This window comes from Puccinia triticina, chromosome 7A, assembly GCF_026914185.1.
Source record: "Puccinia triticina chromosome 7A, complete sequence".
Lineage (NCBI taxonomy): Eukaryota > Fungi > Basidiomycota > Pucciniomycetes > Pucciniales > Pucciniaceae > Puccinia > Puccinia triticina.
Genome location: NC_070564.1, coordinates 1,012,974 through 1,034,348, shown reverse-complemented (window position 1 = coordinate 1,034,348; position 21,375 = coordinate 1,012,974). Strand labels below are relative to the sequence as shown.

At 49.2% G+C, this 21,375-nt stretch overlaps 3 protein-coding genes across 3 annotated transcripts; all 3 read right to left on the bottom strand.

Annotated features, from left to right (window-relative positions):
- Positions 1-1,144: 1,144 nt before the first annotated feature.
- On the bottom strand, positions 1,145-3,476 carry PtA15_7A125 (uncharacterized protein; the record flags this gene model as incomplete). The annotated part of the gene is made up of 12 exons (XM_053170699.1): positions 1,145-1,319; positions 1,391-1,475; positions 1,574-1,711; positions 1,791-1,922; positions 2,024-2,102; positions 2,182-2,370; positions 2,452-2,603; positions 2,667-2,763; positions 2,834-2,846; positions 2,925-2,934; positions 3,015-3,264; positions 3,342-3,476. The coding sequence occupies 12 exons, from the start codon at positions 3,474-3,476 to the stop codon at positions 1,145-1,147; spliced, it is 1,455 nt and encodes a 484-aa protein (XP_053021954.1).
- Positions 3,477-5,400: 1,924 nt separating this feature from the next.
- PtA15_7A124 (uncharacterized protein) lies at positions 5,401-5,833 on the bottom strand (the record flags this gene model as incomplete). The annotated part of the gene is made up of 3 exons (XM_053170698.1): positions 5,401-5,409; positions 5,478-5,536; positions 5,614-5,833. The coding sequence occupies 3 exons, from the start codon at positions 5,831-5,833 to the stop codon at positions 5,401-5,403; spliced, it is 288 nt and encodes a 95-aa protein (XP_053021953.1).
- Positions 5,834-15,048: 9,215 nt separating this feature from the next.
- On the bottom strand, positions 15,049-16,723 carry PtA15_7A123 (uncharacterized protein; the record flags this gene model as incomplete). Its single annotated transcript, XM_053170697.1, has 3 exons — positions 15,049-15,498; positions 15,583-15,851; positions 15,919-16,723. The coding sequence occupies 3 exons, from the start codon at positions 16,721-16,723 to the stop codon at positions 15,049-15,051; spliced, it is 1,524 nt and encodes a 507-aa protein (XP_053021952.1).
- Between the last annotated feature and the right edge of the window lie 4,652 nt (positions 16,724-21,375).

Below are 21,375 nucleotides of genomic sequence, written 5' to 3'. Positions count from 1 at the left end.
TAGGCTTTGAGACTCTGGGAGGCTCTCAGATTGCTCCCAGATTGTGACAGGAAGTCCTCCAATGAAGATGAGTTCTATATATGTATAGAAAAACACATCCTCATCATCAACACTCACCAGGACGGGCATGAATGCTAGCATTCTGAACAGAGGAACCAGAAAAGATTGCAGGTTGTGCTATCCTGCAGGGAATCCTACTCTTTCCTAGTGAGGCATCAGAGCCTGAGGGATGTTTGCTTGCTCACATGATTCCCCATCCTTTTTCCTCTAATCCCTGCCAGTGTAGTGGGTAATCTTGCTTTGATTTTAGCCAGACAATTTGTAACGGGTAATGGAGGACTTCCCGTTGCAATCTGGGAGGCTCCCAGAGTCCCAAAGCCTAGATATCCTTAAAAAGTTTGGCTCAGATCTGGGTCTGGAAGGGCTTCCCAGATTGACAGGAAGTCCTCCAATTGTACTTTCACTTCAAGCAGACAGATGAAAAAAGAGGGGAAACAAAAAAGCAGAAGGGGCAAAGAAAAGTGGGAAAATAATAATATAGGGCTTGAGCAAGATTCAAGGTGGCTAATCAAGCATTTGTGGGAAGCAAAGGAAAATGGGAGCACAGCATGGATGACCCCCCTTCACATCTGAGACTGCATTTGTTGATATAGGCCCAACAAGCCTAGATTTTCACAGGGAAATCTAGCTTTTGGGGCTTCAGATCACCTCTGGGAGGCCCTCAGATCTCGACGGGGAGTCACCCAATATAGCAGCTTGTGGGCGCTACAGTGCTGCACTGCATCCTGTTGATTGTTGTCAACTCCTTTACACCCATCTTCCCAGTTTACTCAACTAGGACAGTTCACAATTGGAGATATGTAATTGCTTGTAGTTGGCTTACACTTCACTGCTTACTTGTTTCAGGCTTGGTTAACTTGCAAGCCAAATAGGCTTGAACTTGCTAGTGAAAACCTCAAGATGGCGCACATTTGAAATCTGTGAAGCCTGAGAACAGTTTGAAGTTTAAGAGCATGAATTATATTAAAACAATATTAATATCAAAATGTATTCAAAAACCAAACCATGCACATATGTAGCAAACTGAGTGACTTGTCCAAAAACATACATAGTTACCATGACCGAGCAACATCGATTATTTGCTTCATGTATTCCTCCACTCCTCAAGGCCATCCCGGATGTTCAAACAGACAACAAACGCACCAAGAGCGATGGCTGCAAACAAGAGGAAAACCGTATTGCCATCGAGAATCGTTGAGTGTAAGACCGACAGGGCAAATAAACTAGAAGCTGTGATTGGTCCAATTGCTCTCACAAAACTTTTCAAGCAGATATAAGTTAACCACAAACAGTTGCATATCCAGGGCAAAAGTTTCTATATGTAGCTTACCTGGCACAAGATTGGGCCAATCCATTGATGGTTGCCAGGACAGCTCTTGACGGTGCCACTGAACTCACCAGAAGCATGTTGCAAGCTACAAAGAACAAACAACCCACGTCAAAGATCCGTGATGTAAAAAATTCAATGTATCCGACGCTTATATGCGAATTCAAAGAGCAAAGGTCCACTTACAAAATACCATATTTGCTGTGGTCTTCAAAACCATGATGATCCACATTCCAATCCAAACCCCAATGAAGCCTGATTCCCCTTCCTTACAATCTTCCACTTCAATACGGGCAATGAAGTGAATGATGGGGAACAATACAACTAAAAAGGACGCGAGTCATTCTTCCTGTCAGCTGTGAAGGGCCGCCATTCTTGTGGGGAGAAGTGAAATCATACGGACATATGAAGGGATAGGCCGACATGCATATCTTGTATAACCTGGCAGTCCCGCATCGTCTCTGCAAGAAGGGGAATAGTGCAAGCTGGACGAAAATCGTCATCACTCCAGATGCTGATAAAGCTAGTCCGATATCTACCGAAAGAGAAATTGACCCAACACAATTTTTGAAATTGTTCTGACACTGCCAATTATCTAGAAAGCGAAACCTGGCCGAGGGAGGAAAATTCAATTACCTGCGCTGGAGAAACCGATCCCACCGGACTTTATGGGCGTATAAGCGAATAGTACAATCAAGGCTTCCAGTGATATAGTCTACAAACCGAATTGACATACGAAAAGGGGTGATCAGTGAGTTGTTTTACACCTTGGGAATATCACTGATATAGATTACTTGGAAAGACAGTAGCGAATAGGACATCAGGATCGCCAGCAGGTTTTGATCTTTCAATAGATCACGGATCTTGGTAGGTGAACTAGGGGTGGGTACCGCGGGAACAAGTGGCTCTTGAGCATCGATCTCAGGTTCGGATTGAAGTAATGGCTGCCGCTCGTCATTGTTTGGCTTTTTCTTGACGAGAGTCTAGGTCACAAGAAGTGAAGGAATATTTCAATAAGAACACGTTATCAGCGGAGTCCGTATATTGCATTTTTTTTTTCTTACCTCTTCGAGCCACAAGGTTGCCATGACAAGACCGAGGAGAGGGGCTATTGCGGCTACGGCACATGGTAAAAGCCAGGGATAGTTCTGCCAGAAAGGACTGGTACCAAACCATGAGTCTGGGAAGCTCTGCGCTGGCCGGGACAGGTAGCCTCCTACGAGTTCACGAAGATGTCAATAGTGAACACGAAACAGTGAGAGTCAGGATGTTCAACTACCAAGTAATGGGCCGATAGCGCATCCGGCCGCATAAGATGTAGGTAGAAAGGAGAAAGCCACGGCCTGATTCTCAGTGGTGGTGATCTCAGCAACCATCTGCGGTGTTAAGACATTTTATTAGCCAGTCCATCGCCCATCGACTGCTGTCACAACAAATCAAACCCACAGATTTGATCACCCTAGTATGTCCACAAATGCCAAGCCAGTGTCAATCAATCAGAACATTTCAGCGCGAAAGAGGAAGAAGGGTAACAGACGCGGCGTTTCCTATCATGGAATGTATAAATCAAAACGTCAGTTCAAGTGGTCAGAAAGATTAATTGTATGGGGGCTTGATAAACACCAACCATTTAGGATTCCTCCGATAGAACGAGCAAAAATCATAGCCCAGAAACTGGAACTGAAGCCGAATGCCAGGGTGGAAATCGCCACGCCAACGAGGCCGATGAGGATGACGGGTTTCCGACCGATGCGGTCACTGAGCTTTCCCCATAAGATGATAGTTGAGAATTGGGCGAAGGAGAAGATAGATTCTATCGCGCCACAGTAGAAGCCGACTTGTTTATCTGACAGAGCTGGGTTGAACCCGGCCACCATCTAATCAACAATGATCCATAGAAATTAGTATCGGCTCCTTTGTTGGATATGCTGATTGAGAAGACGTTCTTACTCACAAATGCGACCATCGGAAAGATCACGGTGAATGAGATGGGCTCGCATAGTCTGATGAGACAGAGGATGAGGAGTTGAAGCTTGGGTCGGTTCGTCCTGGGTTGCTGGCGGTGGTTGGAATCTGTCGAGTCTGCCATCGGGGCCAGAAACCTTCAAGAATTGGTGGGACACCACTATGCAAATCGAGCTCAACCGCATTCTTTCACAACCACAAGAATTTCCCACAAGACCGCTTAGTAGAAAAACTTGAACAGCCATCACAAATCCAGCAAGGTATTCCTGCCTGAGATTGGCCAGTACAGAAAATATTTCACAAGGGAAATTGGACATACCACTGCCCTTTGTAGCAAGTTACATGCGGTGTGGACATGATCAGAGCCTAAACTGTTCAGCATCACGGGGAAGAGAGGAAAGATTATCATAGGAATACAAAAAATAGGATGATTATTATATGCAAGATTTTATTCACAACTTCTTTCTGGCTTGGAGGCTCACCACTGCCAGGGCTCATCTGTGTAGCCTTTCTGGTGCCATTCATGAAGAACCCAAAAATAATCATGGATTTGCTACTTGGCTGCCCCATTCTCTAACCCCATGAGGCGGCACGAAGGTTGCTTTTCGGGCCCTGCCTAGCCCTGCCTTGCTGTGGAGAAGGCTACCCAGACCCGCCCCCAACAAACATGCATCGGATGCTTTGTGTGGGCCAGGCCGTTTCAGTGTCCCGGCGCATCAGTTGCGAGCCACAAACGTGGGCCGGGTGGGACGGTCTTATGCACCGGCCATCGCATCCCGGTCTCACTGCAGGGAGAAGTCGAGGACATAGGAGGACAACTCGGCTAAGGTTTGGTTAGGCCGAGGCGAGAGAGATTCTCAAAATTAACTAAATTCACAATTCTCAGACCTTCGCAGCTCGACTTTGCGTCCCCATATAGATCGACATTGCACCGTCCCCGACATCGTCTCCGTGGCGCAATTGGTTAGCGCGTTCGACTGTTACCCCAGTTTAGCCTGATGATCGAGAGGTTGACAGTTCAATCCTGTCCGGGGACGATCAGCGCACTACTTTTGGCGAGTTTTTGTGGCAGCTCGCTCGAAAGGAAGCTGCATTGGATTACCCAGAATCATGTCACTACATTCAAGTTATATGAACTATAGCAAACCTCAATTTTTTCTTCTCTTTATTTCTGTGCTCCCACGTGGCAGTTGGAAAAGCGGCGCTGACCGCGGCGCTACCACTGAAACAGTGGTTCACTTTGCCAGGGAAAACAAAGAGTATTTGTACCGCTGCTCAAAACACAGCGCAGTGAATACAGACACCGTTGAAACCCATAAGAAATTCGGGTTCTTCAGTACCATTTCATTGATTATTACATGTGCTTGTTGTACATAGCGTCACCATGTTAACAATTCATGTTTTCAAGTCGGGCGCACCGCCACTGTGCAAGCCAAAGCACTTGCCGGCAGGTTTGGACTCTTTAGGTGCCTGTTGGCACCCGTACGAGACTTGTGTTAAGCGCGAGTCTCATTTGTGTAGGGCTGCTTAGTCACGCAGAGAAACCCAGCAAAATTTGGGGCTAGCGAGTGTTCCCTTGTTCTCAGCGAAAGGTGTAGACCTGGTGGGCAAGTGCGAGGCGCCCGCACATTGTCAAACCTCGCAGGAGTGTAGTGCTGAGGGAAAAGGAAAAGGATTAAGATGAAGCTATGCTTCTGATGTGTCATTTGTTGCGACATACCATGCAAAAAACCAATGGAGTAAAAACTGATGCAAAGAAGACACTCGCATCGAGGCTGATTATTTTTTCCTGCCATCCCAGTCCTTCCAATGGGCCCCGAAGAGCCATCCACAGGACGGACTTACAGTTTGGTACAAAGGTCTTTCACATAGCAGTCTTCTGGCTTCACGTCGGGGTTTTTTGCAACCTCAATGAAGGTTGGACAAGAGTTTGATTGGTGCGGGACATATCTGGTTGAACAGCGAATTTCATTGGGTGCAGCAAGCGACAATGGGCAAACATTAATTTATCAGTGGCGATATCATAAGTTCCAGGTCGTTTATTTTGTTTACCAGCCCTGCGGTAAAGCAACCGGAACGGTCAGTTTGAGCGCAATGGAATGGTGATAAGGTTGTATATGCTCACCGAGGCTTCAGCAGCGGGAGCTGGGGCGCTCCACTGGGCGTCACCGGTGTCGGCGGCAGCTAGAGAATTGCGGGAAAGAGAGGCATGAATTAGTAAGATCGGACTTAGAGCTACCAAACGTCGTTTCAACACTAACCCCAATCGGTTGTGGCTTCAGGGGCAGTCCAGTCGACTTCAACCGAGGGCATGGTAGCCGCAGCAGCAGCGATACCGGCACCAGCTCCGGCGACTTCCCAGTCCACGGCACGGGCCTCACCGAGCGCGGCACCACCTTGTTCTTCCAATAGTTTAGCGGCCTTATCGGCGGCCTCAGCCTCGATTTCTTCGGCGTCACGGAAGAAGAACATGTCAGGCATAACGCCCCAAGCGCCATCGCCTGATCGTGCAACGGTGCCTCGAAGACGGAGAACCTCTCGGCACAAGAGCCACCAGATCAATCCGACTGAGTGCTTTCCCTTGTTGTTGGTCGGGATCGCAACATCGACGAAGTTTAACGAGGCATCGGTGTCACAAAGCGCGATCACGGGGATGTTGACGTATGAGGCTTCCCGGATGGCTTGGGCATCAAGACGAGGGTCGGTGACGACGATTAAGCGGGGTTCCTTGAAGGATCGGGTGATGTAGTTGGTAAAGTTACCAGCTGTAATGTCCAAATACATGGTTTCAACGTGCTAGACTCTGAGGGCGAGGAGAGAAGTCGGAGGGATACTGACGAGTGAAACGACCAGCAATCGCCTGGGCTCCGGTGTTGGCAGCGAATTTCAGGACAGCTCGGTGTCCGTAGGGACGGGCCGAGATCACACACACATCATTGGGGTTCTCAATAGCGGTGATGATTCGAGCGGCCATGATCACTGAGAGTCGAGTGCGAGCCCGTTCATGATCAGTTTGACGGTTTAATAATAATCAGTGGACTGATCAAATGTAGGCAGAAAGTAGGCGGACGTTTTTCCCAAGTCTGGCCAATGTTGATGACGTTGACACCATCTGGTCGGCGTTTGTAGACGTATCGCTCCATCCCCTTCGTGCAGTTCTTGCTTCCAATGTGGCATCTAGAAATCGAGAGAGGGACGAAAATGGCGATGAGCCTTTGGCGTGCGATTCCGAAAGTAGTTGGTGGCCGAGATGCTACTTACTGGGCAGCTAGGAGAAGGCTGATGTCCTCCTCAGTGGGGGTCAAGGCCGGTGGCAGACGAGCGGAAGCCATATCGGTGAGCCGGGTGGGTTCTTGATGGGGGTGCCGAGCGGGTGGTCGATGGAGCGCTACAATTCCGGGTGATGCTTGCCGATACAGCCTGCGTGGTGGGCTCACTGGTTCCGAGTGGCAGCGGTACTCTCACCATTCGGGGGCTGAAACCTAGTTAGGTCTAGGAGGCAGAAGCCGTGACATCTGCTCCTCGCGAGATTCTGGACACTCCGATTTGTGCAGGACAGGCACATGTGAAATCCCTATGTATGATCCCGCTCATCTTATATCGATCGCTTCCCGTGGGCCGACTCCCCGAGCGTGGCGCAGGCTGCGCCATACACCGCGGGGGCAGCTCGACCCTCTGTGTGTTGCCAAACAACACAGTAGACTCCGGGCAGCCCCCGGGCCGTAGGCTGAACTCGCGAAGCGAGCCTGGTGTTCCCAGCAGGAATGTTTTTTTCATCGTTGTAGTTTATTCCTTGCATTTGCACCTCTCATGGAAAACCAACTTTTTTCTTTTTTGCTTCTGGTCCGCGCAACATGCTACTCATGAGTCTTGTATTTCTTTCATTCTTATGTACTACTACTGCCTCATGTGTATATTCTGAGAAATTAAATAAACAAATATGCCTTCAAGAAAGTTGCCAACTCTTGAAGGCAGATTTGTATTTTTTTGAGACATTAGAGCACGGACCCTCTAGATCATATATATCCTGTTTGACATGCAACAAGCTGACAGACTGTGCTCACTAGTCATTATGTTATACATGGTGTGCCAAGCAACTCTTTGAGGGCAAAAACTGTGATGGTTTGAAGAAACCTTAACCACCTACCCAAATCCTGATTCTAGGGTCTGCAAAAGGGTATGATAGCGCGCAGGTCCCACCTGACAAGCGCTGTTGGAGGCTTGCTTTGCAAGCACCCACGGTGGTAGTCAGACCAGTACATGCCGCCACATAATTCAACTTATGGAGCTGAGCTAGCAGACCAAGCTTTAAGACGTTTTAGGATTGAGATCTCAAGTTTCAAGGCGGTGGACCGGTTTATTCAATGTTACGCCTCTCCACCTCAGATATTCAAAGTTTAGGCCCCGTTTGGAGCCGATATAATCCAGGCGATATATGAGTTTTTTTGCATGACATCCTATGTGACATCTGATCAGGTCCGCCAAAACTTGATCAGATGTCACAAGTTTCCAGATTATATCGCGCAATTATATCGGCTCCAAACGGGGCCTTAGCCTACTCCTCCACTTATTTGGGTTTTCCATCACATTACACTCTTTTGGCTATGTTATTTCTGGAAGAATTGGAAAACTTAAAGGTATAATTTCTTTTATGAGTATGCTAATCTTCAACATATGCGTACAAGTTATAAAGAACATAAAATAAAGGAAATAACCTTAAAGGCAGATATGATCTGTTGAGTTTTCGCCGTGACAGTCGTGTGAAAGGGCTGAGTCTCATTTCCTCCCTTGCTTCCGCTCCATCGTCTCCTCCTTTTTCCCGTCGCCCGATCCCTTTCCGGCCATTGCATTCCCTTCCTTGCGACCACTCTCGTCTCGACCTCGTTCAGACTCAACTCCTCAATATTTGTCTCGACATCGCTCAAGACTCAAAAATCATTCCGGCTTGACATCGCTCGAGTTCATTGTCAATCTCTCAATTGGCTCATCTCTCCAATTTGGTGAGAAACGAACAACAATAACCTCGGTCCATTCCTCCCTTGGCTAATCTTTTTTTCCTTTCTCTCTTTCTATCTCTTTTTCAGTGTCCTTGTTCCTACTCTACTCTCTCCTGTCCGTGGTTGTCTCAGAATCTCAATTCTCTTGTGGTGGTAATTCTTTCTCATCTTCTTTCCTGATGTTCTTTCTAATTCCTTTCTTGATCATTCTAATGTTGTTTCTTTAGTCTGGTTCTCAATTTACAGCAATTCAGATCAAATCTTCACATGATCTGCTATGAATAATAAAATAATAGAAAAGCTAATTTTATCGAGAGTTGTACTGATATCAATAATATTCGTTGATAATTAAAGATCTTTTTGATGAAACTGTTTCTTATCAAACAAAAATAGACAACGGATTGAAATCAGCTTAATAATCATATTACTTGTTAGCTGTAACTTATTAATGATCAAATTACTTTGCAAAGCAATGTTGCTTAGTCCAAATGAATCTTTCTTGATCAAAGATCTTTTGACTGATCTAAGAGAATGAACAAAGAACAATAACTTGTTAGAACAAAGAGTAACTCATTGTTAACACCATGGGAGTTTGCTTGGCACTTGCGTGCAAGTGCCATCTCTGAACTCAGTCATAGATTTGGTTGGATCTCAGTTACATGCGGGTTTGAAGGCAAGGTTCATGTCAGCCACAGCATATCCTGAAATGAACTGGAACAATACTCAATGTATTGTGTAATGTATGTGGGTGTATGCCATACCTATGCTGAAAAAAAGGCCAATTTAATGATAAAGTTTAATTGATCCTCAATCTTGATCAAAGTTCCTCATGTTTTGAAGATCATGATGTTTGACCTCTTTGTAAACTCATACACTGATGGTTTCTCAGAAAATATATTTATATTCATTTTCAGAGTCAGAGCAGGCACCAAGAATCTGCCAGGTTTTCTCAAATGGTTTCTATTATAATGGTTAAAACTTATGATGGAGTGGAGTGAGACTCTGAGAGGTTTGACGTTGATATGGTACTATGGTTTTAATTTGGCTTGCATTGGCTGAGGGGCCAACTTTTGCAAAAACGTGTAACATGTGCAGGCTTGTGAGACACATTGTGTCACACAAACGTACGCGCGTACGTTTGTGTGACACATTGTTCCTCACACAACCATATCATGCCACATGAAGCGCCCCTGAAATACCAGGGGCTTTGGAGAATCCTTTACAAATTTTATCTGATTTTCATCCATCTGTACAAAAACCCTTTGAGGAGATTATCTGAACTCATTCACAAACCCCGTGTAACCTCAGGCTCCCCTGGACTTGTCCCAGAAATCAAACTCCCTTGGGGAAAACTTCAGCATCTGAAGAATATGTCACATAAATTTACACATGCGTGCTAGTGTGTCAAATTTTTCATCACTGTGCCAAGTGATGCCAAGCTGAGTGCGCATGCAGCACCAAGGGCTTAGATGAAACCTTCACAAATTGTATGTGATTTTCAGCAATATGTACAAAAATAATCTTAGGGAGATTTTATGAAGTCATACCCAAGTCCTGGTTAATCCAAGGTTTGTCCCCCTGTACCTGTCCCTCAACTTAAACTATGTTGCAAAAACTTCAGCAACTGAAGAATGTGTCACACAAATGTACATTTGCATGTTTTTGTGACACACTAACAGATATTAAGCTTTTTAAAATTTATGATAAACACATGATAAATTGAAATATATCATTCCCGTGGAAAATCCCTTGTTTCTGCCAAGTATTTGACATCGCCTTGAAAGGCAGTTTCAAATGTGTTATAAAATAGTTCCAATAAAACATAGAGTCAAGTTAGAGTTGGTTTCAAGTTGACTCCAACCCCTTTCCAACATGCCTTAAGTTCAATTGAGCATCATCTCACCATAAATTCATCATGACTTCAGCACGTTTTGAGGGTAATGTTCAAGGATATATCTACCAGGTTTCTTAAACAATATTGTGCAATGGCACTTGCACGCAAGTGCCAAGCAAACTCCCATGGTGTAACTCTCTTTAAGAAACAAGTATGTTTTTCTTCTTTACTCACAACTATTCGGTGAGGTGATACAATCAATAAGATTTGTGTTATTTGCGTTGATGACAGTCAACGACTTTGCTGGACTTTTAGAGGTTTAAAGAACGTAATCAGTTCTTCTTTTCTTTCCTCTTGACCTGCTTGATCATTAACTCACCTTGAGTTCGATGATCTCTGATTGTCATTGGAGAAGATTACATAACTGACGTCACTTCTTGATTTGCAAGCAACTCGCTTGTTCAGCTGTTCCAAATCAAAAACTGCTGTGTCTACGCATGAAACAAGAATGAGTTTCAGCAATTTATCCTTGTGAGCATGTACACATTGTACAACTTACCTAGGCTTTTTCTCTTCTGAGAAATAACAGAATTCAGATAATTCCAACAATTTCTTTCTTCAACATTGGTTTTGTTTCTCCATTCCCTTTTGATGAAGTTTGCAGGGATCTTTTATTGTGTCACCAGATTGTTGCCATATTGGGATGTTCATACACGCTGTTGTATGGTTGCAGCGTGTTGCACTGTTTTTTTTTTTTGGTTACATCCGGGTCTCTTGTTGTATTAGGCCCCATTTGGCACCAATATAATTATAGGAACCGGGAGTGTTGTCAAAATGAAAGTGTGGCGCCTGATAAGTTAAGGTGCTCTACCTCTTTTCTAGATAACTTTGGTTTTGAATGGTTACTGGCGCTGGGCTTCCGCAATGTACGTCTCTCTTCAGCACTCCGCAATGAGCCTGGTATGATCCGCCTAGTCTACGCAAGGTCCAACTTCTCCGCTTCCGCGCAGTAAACTCTGCAAGCAAGTAAAAAATTGGGTGGTAAAAAATCTCTGCAATGTGGTAAATACGCAAAAGTCAAGTAAGAATAGCCGTAACTACAATAATCCCGTATGTGTGTAGTACGTAGAATGATAGATAGATCATGAGATGAGTGAGAGAAAAGCTGCCCCAAAATCCCCGTTCCTCCACTCCCGCCACCCCCAGCTGAAGTCGCCCACGTTCTCCCTTGCCCGCACTTGCCAAAACTCTGCATGCATCACTTCCCAGCCTAGTACCTCTCCGACAGCTGTTCTCCCGCACCCTCTGACTGGCCTCCAACCCCAGTCTATACTGGGCGCTTCTGCCCCAAATTCATCCACTTTAATGCTGTCCGCTTCCGCTGCCCCAGTTCACCTGGTGCCGGTCCGCCCAAGTCCTACTCCAACCGTTCCACTAAGTCCGGGCATCCAAAACGTGGCTCAAACCCTTGTTCCCTTGCACCCGTGTCAATTCCCCAGTCCTGCAGCTTGCCCCGTTTTCCAACTTTCCACATGCTTTTGTAAGTGGTACATTCAAGGTTCCCCTCAGTCTGCATATGAGACACATAAGCACACATGCTTATTGTCTGTGTGGATATGTAGACTGAGCATTTGCTCAGCTGCCCCACTGAAGTTCTGCCTGTGGCCCGGTGAGCAGACATTCTATGCCGCTTACCTATATAAACCACCACAGTGTCAACAAGGCTAACCATTTTGATTGGCTTTATTTCACCAAGTTCTAGCGCTCTAAAATTAAGGTTGAGGGGCCTGCTGAAAATGTCTTTGCCACAAATTCTGTTCTTCTGCATCTCAAGAAGGATTTGGATCAAGTGAATGGACATCCACTGGTGTCACATGAAGATCCCTAATTGAGGGTAAGACCTGCAAATGACAGGTCATGAATGAGTGACACCAGCAGGTATGATAAAGCTAAGAGTAGCAGAACCACAACCTGACAGACGTGGGTTCTTGAGGCGTAGTTCCTCTCAATGGTCCGGCCGGCACCATGTAACTTGGTGTCTTTTCTTGGCTCGGCAGGCTGTTGATCTGGCCCAGCTGTTCCTCGCAAAAGGGGTCTTCACGACCGGCGATCTTGAGAAGAGGGATGGCCCCCTGCCGGCGCCGGTCCGCTGTCGGCACTGTTCCGTCCAGGGCACCTTGTTCAGGATAGACACCTCGGCGAGTTCCGTGCATCAAGAGATGCACTTCTTCTACGCACTCGTAGCACTGAGGCATCATGCAGCGCTCGACCGAGCCAGAGAAAGGCAGCGTCTGCCAGCTCATGTGGAGGGCTCCACAGCTTTTTGGACCAAGGGGACTTTCCCCTTGGAAGGCTTGGGTCACTTTTGGAATAATAAAAACATAATGTATGAAGAGTTACAATGAGTATAAAGCAGAGTTTTCGACGGGATTAGCAGGATACATGAGAAATGAACACTATTGCGACACGATTTCTGAACAAGATCAACAAGCTGCCAAGAGTTTTAGAAACGGAATCAGAGAATCAACGCCTTGAGAGAATTATGACCACCTGTTTGTCGTCGATGTGGTGTGTCTTGGCATCCTTGGGGGTGCTCTTTTCATTGCAAGTGCTCAAGATGCTGTTGACAGCCTTGTGGAGGATGTGGTCCGGGCTGTATGTCCAGCAAGATGCACACGGTCAGCAGTCTTGCAGGCGTTCGGGCTGATGGAGGATGATGTGAATGCTTACATGTCTTTTGCAACCACTTTGTCCTTGGAACTATGGAGTGACAACTGGAGCACGAAAATCGAACTAGAGTCAGTGGACGGTCTCTCAAGCGCACACGGCACTCTCACGGCGGGACTTACTTGGCAGTTCCCGTTGGAAGCAGAGTGCACGCTCTTCTCGCGTAATGTTTGAGCGGCCCTGTTGGAAAAAAGAAGTGGAGAGAAGAGCGGACCGAGGTCAGTTGACAATCATACAGTGAGATAAAGGAGAGTGCTCGGCGTACTTCAGGCATTGCGATCTGGAGAACACTTCAGAGACGCCTTTGCTGCTGGTGCAGGTAACGCTGTCGGCGGCGGTTCGACGCAAGAGGCGGTCGGCATCGAGGAGGACTGCCCGCCGACTGACGGAGTGCGCGGCTTCCTGCTCGGAGGCCTTTGCGAAGAAGCCGCCCATGCCGAGGGCCATGTTGATCGGGAAGAACGCGCCCCCGAAGCAGGCGCCGCCCATCGACCAGGCCAAGCTGTTGATCCACGGGGACCCAAACATGCCCAGGCCCATCCCGCCCAGCGCGTAAAAACCGTTGTACATCCCGCCGAATCCGCCAAGCCATTTCCCATCCACGTCTTCGCTCTTCGCCCCGCTCACTTCTTCCGCACGCGAAGCGGCGACGAGCACAGAGAGAAGGGTGATGCGGTAGGCTAAGGAGACCATCTTAAATTGGGACGGAGGGGTTGATTTGGGATTGGAGTGGGTCAGGCTGGAGTTGAGGAGTGGGGCTGGAGTATTGGTGCGGAGGATTGGATGATGGGAGAGATATTGAGGGTCGCCAAGGAGCCCGCTTTATACCTGGTCGAGGCTGCTTTTCCGGCGAGGCTTTGATGCACGCCATGGAAGCAAGTGCGCTTCCGTGTTGAAGATAGGCACACCGCCGGCACCCGGAGTAACTTGGATCTCGCGGGCATTTTCTACAGCAAAGCTGGCTGTGAGAAACGGCAGCCCAGCCCGTAAGACGGAAGGTCCCATGACACGATCGTCAGAGCCGGCAGTGCCCTAGAACACTCTCTTCGCTGCTTCCGCCGACGGCAGCCCCACGGTGAAAAATACCCATCACCAAAGACGCGAGGAGTGCAGTTGGTGGCCCGCGGAAGTCGCCAGGCAAGACAAGGCTTGGAAGCTTGGATAACATCTTTGGCATAGACATCCTGCCCACTCCGCTGGAATAATCATGATCTTACGTGGGCTTGTGAATGCCGGTTGTACAAGCCGCCGGTTCTCGAGGTGTCGCCGGCGGAACCCTTTTGCAGGCCCGACCGGCGCCATTAGAGGCTCCCCGGTCTGTCCATACCTGGCGTCTCCATTTGACCCCGCAGTGCTCAGTTGGTCCCGGCGTCTGCGTCCGCCCGAGGAGCATGGCTCAAGCGGGCTTTCCACGCCCGGCGATCCGCATGAGAGGCCCGGCTGCCAGCCGGAGCCGGGCAGCCGTCGACACATCCCTCCCTGTTCCGTCCTGCGCTCCCTGTCCACGAATAACGATGACATGAACCCCTCCGCGCGTTGCAAGAGATGTCATCCCAGCACGAAGCGCTCGAGTCCTGCGCGAGAGACAGAGGAAGGCTGCCAGCTCATCGCATGGGCAGGACTTCACCGTCATGCCATTGCCACGGCTGGGGCTGGCCCGCGCCGGCGGCTGCTCAGATCACCTCCTGGATCCTCACTTTTTTTGTCGGAGCTGTCCTGCCAACCATTGCTCGTACCTTTTTTCGTCTTTTCTTGTGGCCGTCGGAGCCCGGTTCAATTGGGCTGGCGTCACAAGACACCGGCGAAACCGTTCCTTTTTTTTGTTTGTTTGGTGATCATTCTTGGGAACTTATCAGCCAATCCCCAGACGCCAGGTCTGTGGCCCACACACACATTGTGGTGCAAGCTCCTCATGGCACACGTCCTTGCTCCCGCGCCCCCCATCTCTCAGCACACATACAGCCTGACCACACACCCCTGGATAGACAGAAAGCAGTCTGGCCGGGTGTATCTACAAGGACGGGCTACCGGCGACAATGGAGATATGGAGAGAAGGGGCTTGTGCCCGAACACCGGCGCGTGTGGCGTGACAGTACATACAACAACACGATAGATACATTGTTTTTGAGCGAGGAGAGCTAGGGCTGGTTCCAGTCGAGTTCGGAGCCGACGAAGCTGTGGGCAAGCGAGCCGGACTCGGGCGTCGAGGGGTCTGCGGGGGGGAGCTCGGCGGGGCCGGCGTGGTGGACGACGCTCCCGGTCTCGAGGGCGAGCTGCTGGCTGTCGGTGGGGGCGAGGTCTGCAGAGCGATTGTCGGTGGGCTGGGGTGTTTCTGGGTGGCTGTCGTCCTGGAGAGCAGGGGGGACGGGTGAGGAGGAGGACGGCAGAGGCTTCTCGACGAGCCGGTCGATGGTGAGGGAGGGGTGCTCGTTGCAGAAGAGCCAGCCGCGCACCCAGTGGTGGAGCGTCTCGACGAGCACGAGCCAGCGGTCGACGCAGACGGCGGGCACGAGTCTGTGGAGCAGGAGGTAAGTCCAGCTCTCGGCGCCGACGGCGAGCTGGGTGCCGCAGAGGGGCGGGCTTGGCCCCTGGACGATGCGGTCGACGCGGCGGAGGAGCAGGGCGAGCGGGCTGCCGGCGGGGGCGGCGGTGGGATGGTCGCCGAGGCCGACGAGCCCGATCCTGCGGGCCATCGAGCGCGCATAGAGCGGGTGCAGATGGCCGGGCAGACTCGGCGGCCCGGCCTCGCGCGCCGCCGGGCCGCCGCTGCTCGTCCGGAACGTCCCGATCCGCTCATTCACGATCCGGATCTTCCCCCGGCTGGCCGAGTCTGAGATCGCGATCTCCCGGCGGAGGGTGACCATGAGGGTCTCTAGGGCTTGGTTGGCGATGAGCGAGCTTGCGAGATAGGGCAGGGCCAGGGTACTGTTTTTGGCGGGGACTGTGGATAAACATACCGCTGTCAGTTCCTTTTATTTGTGTGTGTGAGGATATCTAGGGGGACATACATAGGGTGAGGATGAAGGCGTCCTGAGCGCCGAGCTTCTCGAGCGAGTTGCGGATGATGGGCAGGAGGGTCTTGAGGATGTCGAGGCTGAGACCGACGACGGCCTGGAAGTGGGGGTCGAGGGAGGGGAGGGCTTCGAGGGGTCTGATGGGGGTGGTGTTGCTGTTAGGGAGGGGGAGACAGTTGATGAGGCCGACGAGGGCGTGTTTCTGAGCGGGGTGGTGTGCGAAGGTGGAGGGTGCGTGGGCGAGGGGGAATCGGAGGGCGAGGGAGGCGGCGAGGGCGCGTCGGAAGGGCTTGAGGGAGGCCTGCGGGGCGCGGGGGTCGAGGACGAGCGGCTTGAGCCAGCCCATGGCGGCGGCCTCCAGGCTGGGGACCATCTCTGGGCTGCTGACGGTGGCGATGAGTGGGGTGGCCTGGAGTGCGAGATGGAGAGCGAGTTGCTCGGCCAGGGTGCCGGGGTCTGCGCCGAGGATGATGAGCAGCTCATGCTTCCTGCGCGGGGGTGTTCTGCGGAGTGATGGGGGCAGATAGCTGGCTATTCTGGGGTGGGTGTTCAGGAATCGCTGGTAGTGAGTGGTGTGGAGGGTGAGGTAGATGGCTGGGATGAGGATGAGGATGGCTGCTTTGTTGGTGTTGTTGGTGTTGCTGGTGGTGGTGATTGTTGCGAGTGGGGTGGTGGGTTCTGGCTGGGGTGTGAGCAGTGCGTTTGTTGTGCTGAGGATGGTCTGGGAGTGCTGGCGGAGGGTGTGGAGCAGCTGGGCCTCGAGGCCGTCGAGCAACTCCCAGACGGAGGAAGACGCCATCTTGCGCAGAGCGGAACCACATATTGTATTTCCTATATGTAAAGCTTGGACCGGAGAATTTTTTTTTTTTTTTAAATTTTGTTGTTCGCGCTTAGTATGGAGATATGTATGCGTCTGAAGCTTCCAGTTTCTGCCCTGTGACATAATCCCATTTATGCGGCTGATGCATGACACACTCTCACGGTATCCGCATCATTTCCAAATACTTTGGGTCACTCACTATCTGACAGATGCCGGCCTGAATGTTCCCACCCATCCAACCAGCCCTCAATCTGCCCATCCAACCATACCTGCTTCCCCGGACAACATCAGCCAAAATCGCTTCAATGTCAACAGCGCAGACGGATATGCCCGAATCGCCTCTCCCAGACATATCGGAAATCGTCCCAGCTCCGCACGTGCCCGAAATCGTGGGGAATACGCCGCAAATATGTAGATCCGACATCGCCAGCGCCGCAATCCGGGAAGGTGAACACGCGTCGTCAACCATTGAAAAATAGAAGCCAAACTCCATCCGAGCCAGTGAGTTTCCCTCGCTCTTGGTTTGATTTGACCCCCTACATACTTAATATTGATTGTGTCAATATGTGCTTCCTTAGCAAACTCAAATAGATGTGTCGACAACATTCAAGCTCTTCATATCCACCCGAGCCAAGAACAACAAGAAGATATGGGAGCCAGTCCCAGGCGAACAAGGCTTTGTCATGACTATTGTTCCAGGCAAAACTTCCCTCAACCAGTTTCAAGCGCTTGTGGTGGCCGGTTGTGTTGAGGTGGTTCCTAATACAGGTAGTATTGTCAAGGACGCAATCAAGAAGAAAAAATATGAGCTGAACTGGTTTGCTAGCATCCCCCGAGTCAAGGGATGGCACAAATCTGACTGGTTCAAGACCATCAACGCGGACTCTTATCAACTATGGATCAATATGTTTCTTACCACTACTGTGAAAAACCTGGAGGCTTGCTTGACACTCCGAATGACAAATCCGGTGGCTGTGCTCAAACGTGCACAGCAGGCGGACCTCTTGGCCAAACGCGCAAAGTACCAACAAGTGGCCAAGACTAAAAAAGCCCTCAAGCGCAAGGCGGGAGTTGATGACAGTGATGATTCTACTGGAACAGCTGTAGACAACAAGGAAATCGACCCCAAAGACTGGAACAATGTGAATTTTCAAATGCGTGAGATTCTCGATAACTGCTCTCTAAACAAGGATTACAACCCAAACACCCCGGTCTTCATCAACCCTGCGGATCCAAACAAGTTCATCATAGTCACCATGAATGCATGTCAGGAATGGGCAAATTGTATTGTAAGCCTCCCTCACTAATATCCCGCCGCCGCCCCTTTCATAACTAATCTTTGTATCTCATTTAGCTTGATCCTGATCTTCTGGGAGTTAACTTGACGTCACCTCCTCGTTCTCTGCTCCCCTACCGCAATCGAGGTTCTAAGAAGCCCAAGCTGGACAACAAACCACCACAACCTTTGCTATCCGATTCCGCGTTGCAACAGTTTATTGCGGACGCCATCGCGGCCAAGGTTGGATTGCATGCTAATGAGGTGTCATCATCATCCCGGCTTGCGGTATCAGCTCCGCCCCCTGCACCTCCGTCGGACAGTAATCCAGCGATGGACCCTCCAATAATTGAATATTTACAGTATTTACAACTCCGCGACATACCTGCGGTTCATGCAGCCCTCTTAACCAACGATATCCTGTCCCACAAATATTTTGGCAAAGGTTCTTCTCTCTCTTGGGCTGAGATCAAAGGGTTTGGCTTGACATTAGGTGTTGTGACCGCTTTGATTAACAATGTCAGTAAGTATGAGCAATATTTAGCTACAAGGACTGATATTTAGCTAGCTTCAAGAAAAGTTGTGTTTCTGGCCCTATCCTCCATATTCTGTTACCGTGATTGTGATTGTTTGTGCCCTATCTATCCTTGTATGCTGTTATCTCTGTCTCTGTTTCACATCCATCAGGCTCCTGAGCCATACTTTGAAATAAATCTCCAGCGCGTGTTCCTCCTATAATCATTAACAAGACTGGATGGACCAGTTGGATGAGCCCCCAGAACTTGTCTCATACGCCATTTTGACGCCTTTGAAAAAAGGAGGAACCCTCTCTGTCCGGATCCAGAGAAGAGTGTTCCAAGCCCACATAAAAATAATCATTAAAAGACTGGATGGACCGACCGGATCAGCACTCAGAACTTGTCTGACACACCTTTTTGAGGCGTTTGAAAAAAGGAGGACTGCGCTCTGTTAAAAAATAAAATCTATTTCTTTTTTATTGCGATAGAGGTGACTCAGCATTCTAACTACAATAAATAGGCATCATAACAGAACAGTCATATAAGGGGAGAAGGTGTCGCCGGGGTTCCATGAGCAAGAGGATTGCGGAAGAGGTGTGCATCGTCCTGTTCCTGCTCGTATTCATGGTCATCGTGCTGCTCAAGACGGCCTACACCATCACATAGATCCCTGGCTATACCAATTGGAAAGCCAAGCCCCATAAGATCTGCCTTGCTTGATTTTCGGAAAAAACTCCAGTGATGGATGCCCAAACTCGTCAGTCGGCCTTGTGTGTAATTGTCGCTGTGATCTATCAAGGCAATCCGGAGGTATGTCTCCATACTGTATCTATCAAGCCGCAGGGATGCCGGGGAAGCCGGTTGAGGGGTTGGCGGGACACTGCGTGGAGCTTGTGGAATGCGCGGAGGGCCTGCTGGAGCGTTGACGACCGTACGTGTTGCAGAACTATTTGTAAGTACCTCAATTGAATTGGCTGATTCTGTGGATGAGTGTCGAAATTCAGGAGCCGGTAGTCGCTTGGACTGAGGTGACTCGTAAGGAGGTTGCAAGCTCCTCTTGCGTGCACCAGTAAGCGGGCCCCAGACAAAGCGGCTGGTTTGAGGCGGCACCTGGATGGTGACTCCCACATCGTTCTGGATGACAGCTTGCGCCCATTCCTTGAGATCTGTGTTCTTAACTCGCATGACTTGCTGATGATTCAACGGGTTGACTATATTTATCTCATGAAGACCGACCACGGACGCAGAGCTTTGTATTTGGGAAATAACCGCACGCAGGCAAGTACTGCCAATGTCCTCAAATGATTCGCAACCCACGGGTATCTGAAATTAATTTATCTTGCACCTCACTCGAGTTTTGATGGATAAGATGTTAAACTTACATCATCTTGTGCAGCAGCAAGATTTGGGTTATCCATGATGAGCTCAATCCGCGCCCCACGAGGGTAATTATTGTAGACAGCATTTGAGAACTTGAGCCAGTCTGCTGCCCCGCTGATTTGGGCCTTAACAACTTGTTCCTTGTGGTTGGTAATTGAAGCTGCCCACTTGATCCGGTGCTGATTGTGAAGGTTGAGTGCGAGTTGATAAACATCATTGGCTGGGTCGCCTGACTTCAAGTGAGACATAACCTTCTCCTGAAAGAGTGGCAACGTCATTGAGACAATGTCAATGACTAACGGTTCAAGAGCTGCTGCTGGAATCATCTTCTTCCATTGGGTGGTGTGCGGCAGGAGTATGCGCGTCGGACTGATCATGCTGGACATATTAGACACCTCAATGTATAAAATATAGTCGACATTGAGAGGGGCTGGTCATGGTAACTTGAACAATGTTTGGGACTCGTCATAAGGGTTCATTTTGGATGGATGGACAGGAGTGCAAGGGATGTAAAACAAGAGGATGATGAGTGAGTCGCCGTCTCTGACAGTTGCAGGCTTTTTATGGTCCTCTGTTGGGCATAGAACTTACACCAATGGCTATGACGCTTACCAACCGATCTCACGGTCCTGTCACAATAGTTCTCATGGTCCCTTAACGACCAACCGACCGACCGATCTCATGTGAACCAGTAGGATCTGACCGATCAGGTAGATCAGTCATTTTGCACACCCACCAAGCCAAGTCGCCCATTTTTCTGTTGTTGATCAATGCATTCATTACATCCCATGACCCTTGCGCATAAATTGACACTCATGCATAAATTAACATAAAAAAAGGAAACATACAAGATCAGACTGGAAGGATCATCATGAAACATGTGAGAGGGATTGATAACCAATACAATAAAATAAAACCCCCCAAAAAAATATGGAAGGGACTAGCAGGGATTGAACATCATACTAGGAACAGTATAACCACAATGTCAATAGAGCTTACTGCAGAGATTGCCGGTCATAACCTGCGCGCAAGCCCGTCGAATCTCCCATTTGGGTTGTGGAGCCAATGATAGTGCCTGACTTCGGCGCAGTTGCCCCTTGAGTATGCCAAAACAGAGCTCAATCGGATTGAGCTCTGGGCAGTAAGTCAGAAGGAATATGAGCCGGATGCCAGCCTGATTGCAGATCTCCCAAACGCGATTGCTGCGGTGAATCGGTGCATTGTTGCAAACCAGAACCAAGTTGGGTGCTGGGAATCGATTCATTTGAGGGATCTAGGGGTAGATAGGAGGGAAAAAAACCATATCAAAAGCGGTTCACCAGTGAGCAATACAAAAAGAAATAGAACTGTTGAGACTCACCAGGTCCCATTTTAGAAAATGCTCAAACTTCCTGGCGTTGAAATTGTCTTCCCAAACGGTCAGAGCAAGTAGACCATCAATTGAGATCGCCGGAAGT